Consider the following 16,148-nt stretch of genomic DNA (forward strand, 5'->3'; position numbering starts at 1 on the left):
ACTGTGTTCGGGAAGCAGACACACTCTGCCAGTTTAAATCTAGATTAAAATGACACATCTTTTAACTTAGCCTACACATAACACACCAACACACCTTTTATTATTCAAATCCGTTAAAGGATTTTTAGGCTGCATTACTTAGATTTGCTGGAACCGGGAACACTACTCCTACAATACGATGTACTTGTGACATCGTAAAAAGAATGGCATCTACGCTAATATTAGTCCTGTTTCTTTCTCAATCTGTTTTCACAGTTTGTATCCAGACTAGATGGTGGATCAGCACCCAGAGATTATGTTCATCAGAGACCAGAACACCTAGATGCGCCCGTCGACAGATCACCAGATCCTGATGCACACACACACACACACACACACACACACACACACTAAGTCATTTACACTACCTGACACAGCAGCGTTTAAAATTGAACTGGAAGTTAAGTGCTGGGCGTCCGGTCAGAGGAGAACTGACCCCAACTGAGTCTGGTTTCTCCCAAGGTTTTTTTTCTCCATTCTGTATGCATGGGGTTTTGTTTCCTTGCCGCTGTCGCCTCTGGCTTGCTTGGTTGGGGACACTTAACTTCTAGTGACTATCGTTGAATTGACTACAGAGACCGTCTCTGCATTTAATAAGAAATTGGTCACTTTCACATTATACATCCCTGTCATTATACATCCCTGTCATTATACTGTACAGTGCTTTGATGCAACCTGTGTTGTTAAAAGCGCTATATAAATAAAAATGATTGATTGATTGATTGATTGATTATCAGCATAGAGGTTTGTTATAAAAAATGGACATGAGCTTTAAAGGATTATGTCCAAACTTTTTAGAACAAACATGACCTGAGTAGTTTTGGCACAATGCCGCCTACTGGTCAAAAGACATTTCGACGATAGAAACGTTTGAGTATAACATCTAACCGGTTTGAGCAAAAAAATGAGTTTTGTCGTAATATGCTTAACAAGTGTCTGCTCTTAGAGAGCTACCATACTGCAGACATCAGTTCTAAACAGAATTAAACAAACCTGAAGCAGCTAATCAAGGTGTTCAGGGCCACTTAATTACGGACGGGTGTTTGGAAGCAGGGATGAATCTGAAGTCTGCAGGAAGATACGGGAGTTCTCCGGCAGCAGGGCTTCATTTTACCTCTGTTGTGCTTATTGTTCTTTTATTTAATTATTTATTTTATTACTGTTATCTGATAGTCAGAATCCGTTAATTTACATCTTAATCTCTTAAACATTTCAAAAGCTAAAAACACGTTTTTAAGGAATGGGACAAAGAATGGTAACGTGTTCATTTACACAACAGAAACTAGATCAATATTTAAAGAGATGTTAAAATGTTTTCTTTTTATAGAAAATAAAATATATTACGTTCACAATCTAAAATGTTATTTTATTCAAAACATTGTACAAAAAGGATGTATTCTGTGTAGAAAAACAGATTATAAATACCTTTTTTAAAAATAAAACATTAATTTTAATATATTATGATAAAATCACAGGGGATACATGGGTGAGAGTCTTTTAAAAGTATATCCAAGAACTAAGAGTAGAAATTAGCAGCCATTTTCCTATGTCTACTAGGAACTCCAGTGAGCGGTTCAGCAGGAGCAGGAGCAGGAGCAGGAGCTGCAGCTATAGCACAAAGGAAAGGCCTTTGGTTTGCGTCCGTCTCAATGTTATAACATGCTGGCGCAAATGTAGACTGCCTTTCAGTGGGTTCAGAGATTTTCTTTTCATCACAGTTTGGATGAAACCATCTGTAGTATATAATTTTCACTAGTATTCCAATGACATACAAACCCAGTAGTGTCGGGATCACCACGTAAGGACTTAAAGAGCTCCAGCATCCTGCATACTCAAACACCTTCCAGCACCAGAAGCCCAGCAGCATCACTGTGTCCAAAGCCATCAAACTATAATACAGAATTGTCTTTGATTTTATGCTTCCTGTTGATATGTTAAACCAGCAGAAGTACCAGATGAGTCCAACAGCAGCTCTGAAGAGCCATTCCCAACCAGAATGTTCCATGTAATTTGTTTTCTGGCTCCAGGCCGCTAAAAACAGAAGCATCCACCAAGACAGGAAGTGAGCTATGATGTAGCATGGCAACACACTGCAGAAGAGCGCCAGAGCAGATACACGGGGAATAATCACCAACAAGTTCCACAGGAAATAAATCCCTGTGGAGATCCAACTCATCTTGCGTTTTTCGGGAAGAAAGGCACGCATGCCGCGGTGGTACATAGCAACACTACTGGCAATCGCAGCAGCTGATGTGAGGATTTTTAAACCTATAACAAAAACATTGCATTAAACAATATCACGTTGAAATAGTGCTGCTTTTCAGAATAAGCACAACAAGTGCTTTCAAAACCTTTGATTCACTTGAAATTGAATTGTTTACTGCCTTGCTCTCAACTGGCAAGTCTTTGTTACTTAGATAAGATCAACCCTATTGGCAAAGGGCATCTCAGGAACCACACTCCAGTGGTTCCCGAGATGCTCTCATAGATAGATCATTCAAGGTCTCTTGGAGAGGTGAGGTATCCAAGGCACAACATCTAACTACTGGGGTCCCTCACGGCTCAGTTTCTGGACCTCTTCTCTTTCTACATGCCATCTCTAGGTTCTGTCATTTAAAAACATGGCTCTACCTCTCATTTCATCCTGATCCATGATCCAAAAATAGCTGCTCGCATCTCTGCTTGTCTAATAGAATTGTTTGTGGTTTCATCACAATTTTACCTTCCAGTTAGGCACATCAATCGTAACTAAGGAAATAGTCACAAATAGTCAGAAACCTTGGAGTTGTGATTGTTGATTGTTTCGCAGACCGCATTGCTAAAACTGCCCAGTTCTGCAGTATTAGGAAAACAGGCCTTTTCTTTCAGAACATGCTTCACAACTCCTTGTTCAAAGTCTTGGTTTGTCCAGACTCTCTAGGCAGGTCTTCTAGTCAATTCCATCAAACCTCTGCAATTAATGCAAAGTGCTGCTGCACTGTAACGTCTGCCTCCAAATGTCCTCTGACTTGGCACCCCTTTACCTTAATTTGTTACTTCAGACATATGTGCCTTCATGAAGTTTGCATTTTGCAAATAAAGGACAGATTATTGTGCCATCCCAAAAAAACACAAAATCACTTTCACAGACTTCTTCATTAAATGTTCTCACCTGGTGGAATGACCTGCCCATTCCTTCTTTTCATCTTCAACATCTCTTCCATCTTTATTTGACCCTCTAACTCTAGTACTATTTATTCTAATTTGATTTTATCTACCTGTCGTCTTTTTAATATTTTTTAAATTCTCTAAAAAGTATATATACATTCTCTAACTGCTAGTTTTCTGTAGAAAAACTCACACTAGATTTCTTATTTCTATTCTATATACTTGCATGTTGTTGCTCTTTTGTTTTGTTTTGATTGGTTCTATTGTCTTCATTTTTAAGTCACTTATAAAAGTGTCCCCTAAATGATTAAAATGTAAATGTAATAACTCTTTTGAGATGTTTCTTAACAAGTGTTCTCAGATCAGTTTGATTTTTTACACTAAAAAGGAGTTAGTTTTATTGTTCTGATTAACCGAGCTATCTATAAAACAAACAGAACAAGCTCTACAAATTAATTTTTGTCATGACAACTGTTGGAATGTTTATCCATCTAGAGTTTCATGACAGAACTTTGCATACAATACATTTATTATAAATTTATATGGTATTATAGGATTATAATATATGGTATTGTATAATTTTTTTAATCCATGTAATTGCTCTGAACATTTGAAACCAGTTAAAAAGTTGCATGTTTTAGCAGACCTTTTATGTGCTTTCAGCTGCTTCAAAAAAAGTGAACCATTTTTTTGAAGCAATTGCTTCAAGTTCTGAAAAGCTTTTTCTCCTTTCTGAGCTATTTATTCATCACTAGAGATTCTGAGCATTACAGCGGTGTTCAATGTTTGGAGTGAATAAACCAAAGACTCCCAAATAGTTCATTGATGACAGAATTTTACATTATGGGTTATTTATAGCTTTAAGTGGTGCTGTGGATCTGAGACTGACCTGTAATAATCTCCAGCTCTCCTCTCTGTAGGATTATAGACATCATGAGTGTGAGTTGTGGGGCGTTTTCAGAAAATGTCTCAAACAGTCGAAGCATCAGAAGATCATAGTTCAGGTACACAGCTACACCCTCTGTGAAACTGTTAGTGTGCCGAAGAAAATGTGTTGTGGAAATCTCTATCACCCCAGCATACCTGTGAACAATGAAGGTGACAATGAATACTTCAAAAAAAATTCAATAACAATGCGTCTATGGTTTATTTAGACCCATAAACCATTAGATTTCTGTTCATATACCAGTTCTCAATTACATCTGCTGAGTTTGTTAGTTGTTCACACTAGGGATTAGAAAAATAGCTGTATTTAATTTATTTTTTAATGTTGATATTCTAGGAATATAAAGTGCCTTGCAAAAGTATTGCGAGAGACCTTTTATTAAGATGTGTGTGCCTTTTCAAGTCAGACCCATTCAACTGAATTTGCCACAGGATCTCTAATTGAAAATATATTAACATAACAAAATGCAGGGGTATGAAAACTTTTGCAAGGCACTGTCGTTCACCAAACAATGAAAGTTCCACCATCATTTACTAACCCTCATTGCATTGGTTTTAATGGTGTCTACTGGTATGTGATGGATTCTATTCATGAGACATTAAATCCTATTGGAAAAGTGCCCAAAACACACTACAAAAAGGAATTTTGTAATGGCTTTACTGGAAAAAACGTATGGTTCATAAAGGCATTTCAATGGAAACCATTAGAATTTCTATTGGGCTTCCTACTATTTATTTATTTTTAACAGGGAAGCGTACGTCACAACTGTTTGCTGTAACATCAGAACACTTATTGCATGTCTGCAAGATGACCGAACTTAATTCATGCTTTGAAACCTAGTTATTGTGTTAGCTTTTGCCAATGTGTGAGCCACACTGGACAAAATGTGCAGATTTCTTTTCACCATGGATATATGTTACATGCAAATTTCAATTAATTTCGTGTTACACATAAATTTAACTGTCTTTTATGTCACATTTTATTTCTACTTCTAATAGGTTACATTATGAAAGAATGCTTAGAAGTTGTGTAGACTTTGACAGTTTTACTGACAATCAACAAACCATATATTTAGTGTATTTTGTCACAAGAGTGTTTAAGGAAAACAGAGAAGCAAATCATATACAGACCTGAGGTAGACTCCGAGCTGCAGGAAGTGTATTGGGTTGATCAATAAATGCTTGTTTGCAAATTTCTCCACGTTAGTCTCGATCCTATCCAGAGAATCAGAGTACCAGAGCCAGCTGAAGACCTGTAACAACACTGAAGAACCCAGCAGCAGAAAGATCATCACTGCCATGTACACATATGCCCCGTCCTGATAAAAAGACACAACAGTCCAAATGTCCAGTGCTATATCCAACAGGAACAATAAAAGTCCCAATAAAGTAAACAGGTATTCCAATAAAGAGTAATGGAAAGGGAATCTCTCCTCCATGACTCCCAGTGAGAGAAACCTTACAGCAAGATAATAAAACGACAAAAAGCACCTTTTGCCATGAATACGTATATACTGTCAAAAAGATCTGAAAGAGAAAGTAAACTTTAGACTCACTCATAACTCCTCCCAACTCACGTCTTTTAATGATTAGTCATTTGTCAGAAGAATGTAGGGAGTGATGTCATTTAGACATGTGATCTGACTTTCGGGCATTATGTGTTTGACTTGAAACGTTTCAAGTTGAACACACCTATTGCTGCATAGTAGGAATACCCACTGATCTATAATGGAGATCAGGGAAAGGCCACATTTTTGCTCATTTATAAATCTAAAATCCAATGTTAAACAACAGAAAGAAAGCCTAAGCGTAGACAGTAATTTTCAGCCAGAAATGAAAATAAATTGCTGAAATGTATGACGGTTTCAACAATGTAAACAAACGCTTTTGTGTCCCTAACTTAACTTCCGGTAGACATCCCAACAGAATCGATAACATCAGCTAAGTCCTTCTAGAGTAGATTGTTTTTTGATAACAAGCAAAATACGTTTACGAGCTAAATCGGATAAAAAAAAAAAAAAAAACAGATTATAGATGGATTTTTAAGCACAGGAAATAAAGGGTTCGTCGTAGACAAAGCAGCTCTGAGCTTACAAACACTGCCTTACATGCAGAATGAAGTGAAAATGACCTTTTCTATAAACTTTATTCTCTCAGTAACTACAGGGAACATTCTATTTATGTCAAGAAAACTTTCCTGGCTAACCAAAAGGGAACGTTCTATATAAGTTCCTAGAAGGTTCCCAGAACGTTCTCTGAACCTCTTTACTCCAATACACTGTTGTAGGTCGGTAGCCAAATCATCCAGAACCCTCGCATCTCGAAGAGTACAGCCCGAGAGACAGACGGATATGGACCTCGATAATCAGTACTTCAAACCGTGTCTTGTTTTAAACTATAGTTTAATCAATAAAGATAATCAGAGTACATTTCAGCCTCCATAATGAGCAAGATTGAATTATCCATTAATGCAAGAACCACAATACCACATAACCCAGAGACGTTTCTTAAGCACCAAATAACAACGGCTTCAACAAAATATTGGGGTTTAAAAATGTAAATTTTATTTTATATACATTAAAAGTGAATAACATTTACTTTAAGATTACATTCAATTGCTTACCACTTAATGATGTGCTTCTCTTTTTTGGTCATTCAAATAAAGAGATCAATAAACGACTGTTAGCCAGTCAGTAAAACGAAATGACCGTTAATATTTAAATGTCTCGAAACAGCGCGTGCAGATCTGAGGATGCGCTGTAACGAAACATATAAACAAACCCAGTGTTTATTATATGCTTTGACGACTCTTATAACTTAACTTCAGCAATAAAATTGGAATAAAATTTTTTATCGGTTCCTTATGTTTTCAAAACGCTTTCGAGGTACCTTGAAACAAAACAATACACGAATCCTGGCAAAGGTGTGTCCTGGGAAAATTGCTCCTAACCCAACCAAAGTTCAATACTTAAATTTATCAGCCGTACATTAATATAAAGTGATGGTTGCCTCAGGCACATATTGAATGCTCTAAAGATCTAAAGGAAATACCAGAAACGCCAGACATCATTTGAATTATTATTTAGAGATGCTTGTGCCTACGGTTGCTAGAAAAACACATTCTCAGCTGTGCTTCTCATCAAGCTTGTAAATAAAATCTGATGTCCAGTAACCCAATAGGCAGCACATGGCAATAGTTACTTGGAAACAACAAAGAGCACAAACAAGGAGGGAAGCACAATACAAGACACTGAATAGTCTGGTTGAGTTTAATACATCAACCAAACGTTCAGTTGAGACCTCTCAAAACAGAACAGTGATACAACATCATATAACCTGTGACCTATTAGTCTGCATCTACATAGCATGACAAGACACGAGTTTGAAAGAACTAACCAATAAGTCCAGGCAGGTTATGGCAGGCATTTCCATGTAAATGGCATCAAAGTGAAACTATAGAGGCTCAAACAGTAAATACATAACTTAGGGAACATTCAATATTAGGTAAGGTTACGATACTACATGAACTCCTAAAAAACCCCCGAACCTTTGTGTGGACAAGCCAGTCATTTAATGTAATGAAGATTAGAAGGTGTTTACCATAGGCATGAACTTCATTCAGTCTCTTTCAGTTCAGTCTAGACTACAATGTACAATACACCATCGATAATATAGCATTGTAGGCTGTTTGTGTGCTTTTAGATTCAACCTTTTACAAGTAAATAAGTTAAATACCAACATACCTTTGTTTGATAAATAATTTCAGTCAAAAATGAATATAAATTGCTAAAATGTATGACGGTTTCAGAAACAAACGTTACTGCGCATGCATGCTTTTGTGTCCCCAACTCAACGTCTGGCAGACATCCCAATACAATTAATAATAACAGCTAAATTCTTCTAGTAGCTTCTTTTTTTTCGATAAGCAAAATCAGAAGGAATTATAAAAAAAAAAAAATGCAAATTCATTCTCTGCCAGCAGGAGGACTTGAGGTTTCTCGTAGACAAAGCAGCTCTGAGCTTACAAACACTGCCTTACATGCAGGATTAAGTGAAAATGACATTTTCTAAAGACAGTCTACCTTTGTTCAATTTAGAAAAATCGGTCAGGTTTGATATCGTGGCAGGTCGCTACAAATAACTGTATGGAAAACACCCCCACAGCACAGTAACCTGAGACCAACTTCTCCTCACCATCAGCTGCTTTTGTAACCTGTCCGTACTTGACCAGACAATGTACTTCTTTTTGCATAAATGCATAAAACGTACAAATGTTAATCTGACACAAACAATTGGAAAATCCAATACTTTAGAATTTTAAATAAATCCTAATGGGATAAATAATGAACTAAAGGATAGTTTACCCAACAATTTCAATCTAGTGTCATCTTTCACTAACCTTCATGTTGTAGAAATTCAACCTCTATGAACTTATCTCCTCTGTAGGACAGAAACAATATTTTAAAGAAAGCCGGTAACAGTAAGACATTGTAGAAAGAAGTTGTTCTTCTGCAAGGCCAACCAACATCATCTTCTGTTTTATATAGATGTAACAGAAAAGTCATACAGATGTGTAAAGGCACGATGAGCAAAAGAGAGAAAAAAAAAAAAAAAAATATATATATATATATATATATATATATATATATATATATATATATATATATATATGTATATTTTATAGTATTAATTAACGGTAACATTATTTCTAACAACACTAAAAGAATTTACAAATAACAGCATATCTGTAACAATCTAACAAGCTAAATACCATTGACTTTTACAGTACTGATAGATGAGTTGTTTTAACTGCAGATAAAGTGTTTGTTGTGTAGAAGTTGGCAGCATGTTGGCCCATCCTCTTGTTAAAGATCTGAAGAGAAGCACCATCAGTCTGAACATCTACAGGCAGCTCCACTCCATCCGTTACATCAAATGAAGCTTTTCCCAAACCTGGCCTCCGCCACAGTTTGGGGTGAAAACAGCAATAATACAGAACTTTTATCAACAGTCCCAAGACATAACAAAGCGGGATGGAGATTATCAGACTGAAGGCATACGACTGAGTCATCTCTGCATCGCGGTACAGCCACCATGTGCTCAACAGGATGCCGGTGTCTGTGATTATAAACACGTGGTAGATCAGACTCCTGTCTCTGGTGTCTCCTTCAGCCACGTTAAACCAGCTGAAGTACCAGATGAGCCCTACGGTGGCCCGGTAGAGCCGTTCCCCCGCTGGGCTGTCCATGAAGTCCGTGCCCTGCCTCCAGGCCCATATCACGAAGACGTGCCACAGGAGCAGGAAGTGAGCAGCGATGAAGCAGGGCAACACGGAGGCAAAGAGGGCAATCGAAGCCACACGTGGACCAATCAGAAAGAGGTTCCAGAAAAAATACACCACAGATGATAACCAACCTTGCTTGTCCTTATCGGGCAGAAACGAACGAAGCGACCGATGATAATCCACCACCATCCAGGCTATAGAGGTAGTGGAGGCGCCCACACTCACATCTAAAGAGCAGAAATACCAGTGTCATATTTCAATTTTTTTTTCACATTTTTCAAATCAGATTTTACTATGCTTTGAAACCCCCTTCCCCCTTACTGAAACTGTGCCTTTTAAATTCAAACATAATTTGAACCGGTCACTGACATCTTGCTCCTCCACTCTTCATTTACAGCTAGATAGGTCCGGTATTTGAATTGCGATGTATACTCTTAAAGCTGTCAGAGTGGATCAGATAATCAGACACAGCTTATCACACGAGTCAGTGTTCTCAGATCAGACTGGAAAACAACTAAGAGGAAATGCTTTTACCACAAACAGTCAAGAGGAAATTGGGCATAAACTGGAGGAAGTTTTGCTTACAATAGTTTCAGAGTAAATTATGATATTAACCAACGAACAACGGTTGAATCTCGTGAACGGTCATCTGTGGAGCTGATTGGATGTCATATGTTTTATAGTGTGCAGGAGCGGAGTGGTTACTCACACTGGACCAGTCTTGCGTGATTGCTGCGCAGCATGATGTATATCATGAGGGTGAGCTGCGGTGCGCTCTCACAGAACGTCTCAATGAGTCGCAGCATGCTGAGGTCATGGGTCAGATAAACGGCATACTCCGAGCCACAGCCTTTACGCCACCACACACGAAAACCCTGCCAGATAGCTGATACGTGCCTATGAAAAAAAAACACAGAAGATGTGATCTAAACATGAACATTCACAACAGTTTCAACCAAACAAATATATACAGTAGGGTACTGCAGTGTCTTTACAATAGTAAAACAAAGGTTTTTTAAAGATCTGCCTTCAAGCCACACTGAAAAAAAAAGCTGGCTAAAACCAGCCTTTACCATTTCACTGGTTTAAGCTATCTGCTTATATCTGGTTTACGAAAGTCAAGCTGGTCTCCCAGACATCCTACACATCAGCTCAGTTTAAATAAGGGGATGTTTGTAATGCTCCGAAGCATGCAAACCTCAGGAAATACGCCAACCCAGGAGGCATTCACAGTCAATTATTGAGATCATGCGCTGAGCAGATGACTGGCTTATTTACATCCATCTTTAATCCTTTGCTCAGTCAGCGATCAGGTTTAAGTGCTCACATGGTTCAATAAGAAGATCTTTAAAAGACTTAAAAACACACTCTGCTCTTCCATCCATTACAATATTGATCCACTCCAGTTTGCACAACGCCCCAGTAGGTCTACTATTGGTACCATCTATGCTCTCTCATATCTCGCATGCCCCTCTCTTATGTGAGGCTGATGTTTATTGACTATAGCTTAGCCTTTAACACTATAGTCCTACACAGGCTGGACTCCAAACTCACGGGTTCTGGACCTTAATGTAGACTTCAGGTATAATGTATAAACATTGCTACAGTCTCTATCAGAATTTAAAAAATGTGACAACACCAGAATTTCCTGCAGGTATTTTGCGCTCCAACGCACTGTGTTCATGCGCTCTACTGATATGACTGAGATTGGCATTTAGGGCTGCACAATTAACTGAAATTCAACTGCATTCATGATTAGGCAAAATCTGCGATTTTCATAGCAGCTTGTTGTGAAGCACAGTTCTGAGGAAAGGTAATGCACATATATCATAGTCACACTGAATCGATTCAGAACAGACTGGTACAAGCCTACGCGGGTGGGACAAACCACATCCATCACCCTGAGTACAGGTCGGGTATCCTGAGATTTAAGAAATGTGTGGCTCAGAGCTCCACTTCTATCATCAGGTTTGGGGATGATACAGCGGTGATGGACTTCATCTCCAACGACAATGAACCCGCCTACCTTGATGATCAGTGAGTCTCTCGCTGAATGTCAGCAAAACCAAGGAGTTGGTTGCGGACTTCAGGAGGCGGCAGTAGCGGATTTACACCCCACTCATCATCAGTGGTGAGCAGCTTCAAAAACCTGCACATCTCTGAGGATCTCATCACATTCATGCACATGTGAAAAAAAGCCAGGCAATGTCTGTACCATCTGATACTATGTTCTATAGAGGCCATAGAAAGTATACTGACTTCATGTGCATTTCATCGTGTCTATATAGAAACCCGTGCATGCATACATTTATATCAAAAATTATATTGATTACACACATATACAAAAATATATATGTAAATATTAATATATATATATATATATATATATATATATATATATATATATATATATATATAATGTATGTGTGTCTATATACATAAAGTACATACAAATACATATTATATAATTTTTTTATATTTATTTTGGATTAATCATTGTCCATCATTAATATTTAAACTTACTGTGACAAATAAAATCTTGTTTCTAGTTTCATAAAATATTTTAGTTTTGGAACTAATAACTTGATTTGTTTTAATATGCGGTTATAAACAATTAATAAAATGTTTTCAAGTGAAAACTTTTTTTTTTGTAAAAACGTTACGTGTGTAAATAATATCAAAGTACCGCGAGAGCGACCATAAAGAAGCCCTTGGAACCATGTGCTGTCAAACGCTCTCGCGGTACTTTGATGTTCGCCGCTTCTAGTCGAAAACGCATAATAACGGCACAGTCTCACCTGACCAAGAAGCCCAGCTGACACACATGCAGGAAAAGCAATAATTTAATTCTTTTCGTTCCGCTGAACAGAACCAGGTTCCCGTCGGACGCCTGAGTTTCAAAGTCCTTCAAATCGCGATCATACCGCAGCCAAAACCAGCTGAAGAGCTGCACGACGGCCGACGAGACGAGCATGAAGCCCAGCAAAACCCCGAACCACGCGAACTCCCCGAGCACGTACAGCTCCTTGGCCACCCACAGGTCCGAGCCCACGTCAAACAGGAAGGTGCACACGCCGAAGAGCGTGAAGAAGAGGTCCAGCAGCGAGTACTCGGGGAACCTCGCGCAGTTCATCGTGGGGCGAGCTTCACAGCCGAAGCGGCGCGCCGAAGTTCGGCCAGCGCGAGCATGTAGCCCCGCGTACCGTTAATCAAAGCGAATACAACCCCGCGAACGCGTCGACCTTCACTTAACCGTCGACTCGTGCAAACGAGAAATCCACGAGAAAGCCCGCCTCTTCTCTTCAAAGCCGTCTCTACGGCAGCAGATACACGATGACATTTTCTATCGCGTAAAAGTCGCAAACTTTCACAGATGTGAGCCGCAACTTAAGTCACGCCCGCACGACGTCACACGCTGCCGCTAGGAACGTGCGGATATTTCGGGTTGCCACATTAAAATGCATGTAAATAAAAAAATGAATTCCGTGTTTTTGAAAGGAATTGCCTACATTTATAATTAGTTATATTCCAGTTTGTCGAATACGCTTTTACGCAGAGATTGCGAAATATTTCCGTGCACGTGCAAAATGCGCAAACACTGGAAATTATTCGGTAGACTGCACAACTACATATTATTATCATAGTCTGGACGCAGTGATGTTTTAGCACTTGTGTGAAGCTGCTTTGGAGGCGTTGGAAGTTTTAATGACATGCGTATTTGTTTCTGACCGTTAGAGAGCAGTGCTGTACTGTAGCACATCTCCTAACTGACACTTCATGGTGTGTGATACTTCACTGGGCGACTCACTTCTCTCTGTTGTTTAAGACAATCAGATCTGCTCCTCTCTTTGAAGTTAGAGAGTAACCATTGTCATTGAAATTATTTTGGTTTGTGCTATAATATTAGAAGCACACAATTTCCTAGAAAATCACTATATGCTTAAACCCCAAGTCATTTTCATAAATACAAACCTTAAATAGTCAAACCTGTTCATTAGAAGGGGGTGTATATAGTTTTTTTTTTTCAATATAGTGTATGTGCAAATTAATTATGAGGTGGAAAAAATGACAAAAAAATATTGAAAATAGTATAAGATATGGGACAGAGAGATGTATGGGAAAATTAAACTAAAAAAATGAAGTTTAAGTGATAATTATTTTGCACTGCCTCGGATATTAATTTGTATTGTTTATATTAAATGTAAGATGAAATTGTTTAAATTTACGTTTGTAAAAATCATAACAGGATTGAAACTGCATGAAAAAACTCTCCATCAAGAAACACGAAACATCAAAAATAGAACATTATAGAAGTGAGAGAGAACTACGCTTATGTTTTAAATGTAGGAATTTTAGTTGAAAGATGAAGTTAACCCCTAGAAATGAGGTGACGTGAATGTAAATTATTTAACATTTTGATGAGGGTATGACATGAAATCAGGGAACTTGGAAAAAAAAGCACACTTAAGCCAAAAATATTGCTTAACAATGAGACTATATCACAGTGAGGACAGGACCCTTACCAGAATAAATGCATCTGTTTAACTTCATTATTGGTTTCACTTTATTTTGATGGTCCCTTTAACACATTCTATTGACTGTAAGTGTCCTGACTCTCATCAGAGTGTTAGTAGAGTATTAGCAGACTGGTAGGGTCAGGGTTAGAATAAGTTGACATGTTCCTGAAAAGTTACCTAAAGTCTGTATAATGTTGGGAGCTCATCGCAATAAAGACTTATCAGAAAACAATAAAACGGTTATATCGATGAAAGCATAACAGTTATTTTAGTTAGATTAAATCAATGTTTGATTATTTCTTAGGGATGCAAAAGGAATCGATTTCATGGATTATCATGAACCTACAAGGGACACGTTTCATCTGACGCCACAAACACACACAGTATCTCTCACTCACTTGTTTCTCTTTGTTCTTTATGGTGATCAGATCTCTACAGTATCTTCTTGCAGCTCTTCTTCAGTGGAGAAATGAAGTAAAAGCCAAAGTCAGAGTGAAGCAGTGCTTCTTTAAACACAAACAATTCAGTTATTATTCCAAATTCAGTAAATAAATGCATTTAACTAATTCAGTATAATACCTTAAAATGAACAGCTGAACGATACAGCACGGACTTCCTCGTGGCTGGTGTTTCATCTCATCTCAGCGTTGATGAGTTGTTTCTGACCCAATGTGGGATCAGTGTCAGTAAACCTGTGCTAGGGCTGTCACCTTAAGTTCCGGCGAGGCAGTGTTGCCAGGTATTGCTATTAAAACAAACAAAACCAAAAAAGAAATAAAAAAATAAATTCTAATAGGATCATTTAAAGATACCACTGATGCCAAAATCAGAATCGTTTTTGAGCGAGTTTCCCTCCGTCGTATAAACGATGGAAGTATCTGTGTTTTGAATCTGTGATCTTTATTTAAATCTCTCCTCTTAGCGGATGAGTCGGAAACGGACAAAAAAAAATAGCATAGTACAGCTATATCCTTTCTGCTTATGCTAATTTCATTGGAATACCTTAAAAGGCAGCAGATTCGCTGAAGCATGCAATAGCTGTCACATGATTCGGTGATGTTTTGTTTTTACACTTTGTTTCGTGCATCAGATAATCCGATTAGAAGAAAAGAAATGATCTGAATGTGTGATGCAACATTTAACACGGCTTAAGCTAAGTTTCAAGAAATAACATCTCATAGACTGTGGCTGAGTCCGAAATGTCACACTCAATAAGCACTTTATTACAATAAGTACAAGTGCCAAAAGAGTATAAGCTAGTCAAATCACGTTAAGTACGAACGTGATCCGTACTTCATCTGCCATGTTGACATTGTCATGTGACCTATGAACAAAATAAAAGTTAAGTTATGTAAGTTAGGGCACAGTTCTCTCTTCTTTGTCCATCGAGTACATCGAAGATCCCAGAACCTGTAAAAAGCAGACCAGCTTTAGATGTTCAGTGCTGCTTTCTGTGTGATATGACCCTGACTGTGAGCCATTTGTCACATAATAATCATCTCAGGTCACAGAGGACAGTGTGCCCATCAGCCCATCTCCATCTTCCTCCACATCAGTGTCATTCAGACCAGTCCAGACCAAACTATCAGCCGAAATATTAACAAAATCCTAGAATAAACCAAGGAGACCGACATCAAATTCCTAACTTTCAAATACATACACAAGAAAATATGCACTACTTTAGTTTTTTCTCCTTTTCGCTGTTCGACTAGCTTCTCTCTGTTATATAAATCAGATCTGCTCCTCTCTGTTTCTTCTGGTCTAAGTCCAGCTCTTCTTCTCAGAGGAAATGAAGACTAAATTTATATTATAACCATGCATCTGCAAAAGACACCAGTTCAGCTGTTAGCTCATTATTCACGATTCTTGATTCTATAGTCTTTGACACAGGGCTGTTTCATTTAGGAACGAATCCGCGCTTTTGAACAAATCTAGGGAGTCAATGATTCAATTAGCTAATAACCTGAATATGCTTGTGTGTCATCTTCGCTTGTGTTTGCGATCGTCGTTGCCATGGTTGCATACGTATGTGAGGTGCGAAGATGTTAAAATAGAGATGAGGTCCTGTTGGCGTATATAGCTGTAGGGGTTTTTTTTTTGGTTTGTTTTTTTAGTGCTTTCCAATATCATCATCATTTAGCGAAAATCTGCTATATGAAATCAGGAGAACATTTCTGATAACTGAAAAGTAGTAGTAGACTTAACATGGCCCTTTT

General features: G+C 38.1%; 2 protein-coding genes across 2 annotated transcripts; both read right to left on the reverse strand.

The window, feature by feature from the left end:
* Positions 1-762: 762 nt before the first annotated feature.
* On the reverse strand, positions 763-5,570 carry LOC122323471 (XK-related protein 8-like). The gene is made up of 3 exons (XM_043217324.1): positions 5,263-5,570; positions 4,076-4,269; positions 763-2,307 (listed from the first exon to the last, which is right to left on the reverse strand). The coding sequence occupies exons 1-3, from the start codon at positions 5,568-5,570 to the stop codon at positions 1,556-1,558; spliced, it is 1,254 nt and encodes a 417-aa protein (XP_043073259.1). The 3' UTR covers positions 763-1,555.
* A 3,245-nt stretch (positions 5,571-8,815) lies between these two features.
* Positions 8,816-12,906, reverse strand: xkr8.3 (XK related 8, tandem duplicate 3). The gene is made up of 3 exons (XM_043217058.1): positions 12,214-12,906; positions 10,125-10,312; positions 8,816-9,642 (listed from the first exon to the last, which is right to left on the reverse strand). Exons 1-3 carry the CDS (start codon positions 12,546-12,548, stop codon positions 8,912-8,914), a joined length of 1,254 nt encoding a protein of 417 aa, XP_043072993.1. The 5' UTR covers positions 12,549-12,906; the 3' UTR covers positions 8,816-8,911.
* Positions 12,907-16,148: the final 3,242 nt, after the last annotated feature.

This window comes from Puntigrus tetrazona, chromosome 19 (assembly GCF_018831695.1).
Source record: "Puntigrus tetrazona isolate hp1 chromosome 19, ASM1883169v1, whole genome shotgun sequence".
NCBI lineage: Eukaryota > Metazoa > Chordata > Actinopteri > Cypriniformes > Cyprinidae > Puntigrus > Puntigrus tetrazona.

Bases quoted from the DNA above. Each gene is read 5' to 3' on its own strand.
- LOC122323471 (XM_043217324.1), bottom strand. From the start codon at position 5,570: ATGGAGGAGAGATTCCCTTTCCATTACTCTTTATTGGAATACCTGTTT. The intron at 4,270-5,262 runs GTCTGTATATGA...CATTGTTCACAG, and splicing joins CAGCTCGGAGTCTACCTCAG to GTATGCTGGGGTGATAGAGA. The intron at 2,308-4,075 runs GTCAGTCTCAGA...TTTTTGTTATAG, and splicing joins AGAGCTGGAGATTATTACAG to GTTTAAAAATCCTCACATCA.
- xkr8.3 (XM_043217058.1), bottom strand. From the start codon at position 12,548: ATGAACTGCGCGAGGTTCCCCGAGTACTCGCTGCTGGACCTCTTCTTC. The intron at 10,313-12,213 runs GTGAGACTGTGC...TTTTTTTCATAG, and splicing joins CAGCTGGGCTTCTTGGTCAG to GCACGTATCAGCTATCTGGC. The intron at 9,643-10,124 runs GTGAGTAACCAC...TCTGCTCTTTAG, and splicing joins TCACGCAAGACTGGTCCAGT to ATGTGAGTGTGGGCGCCTCC.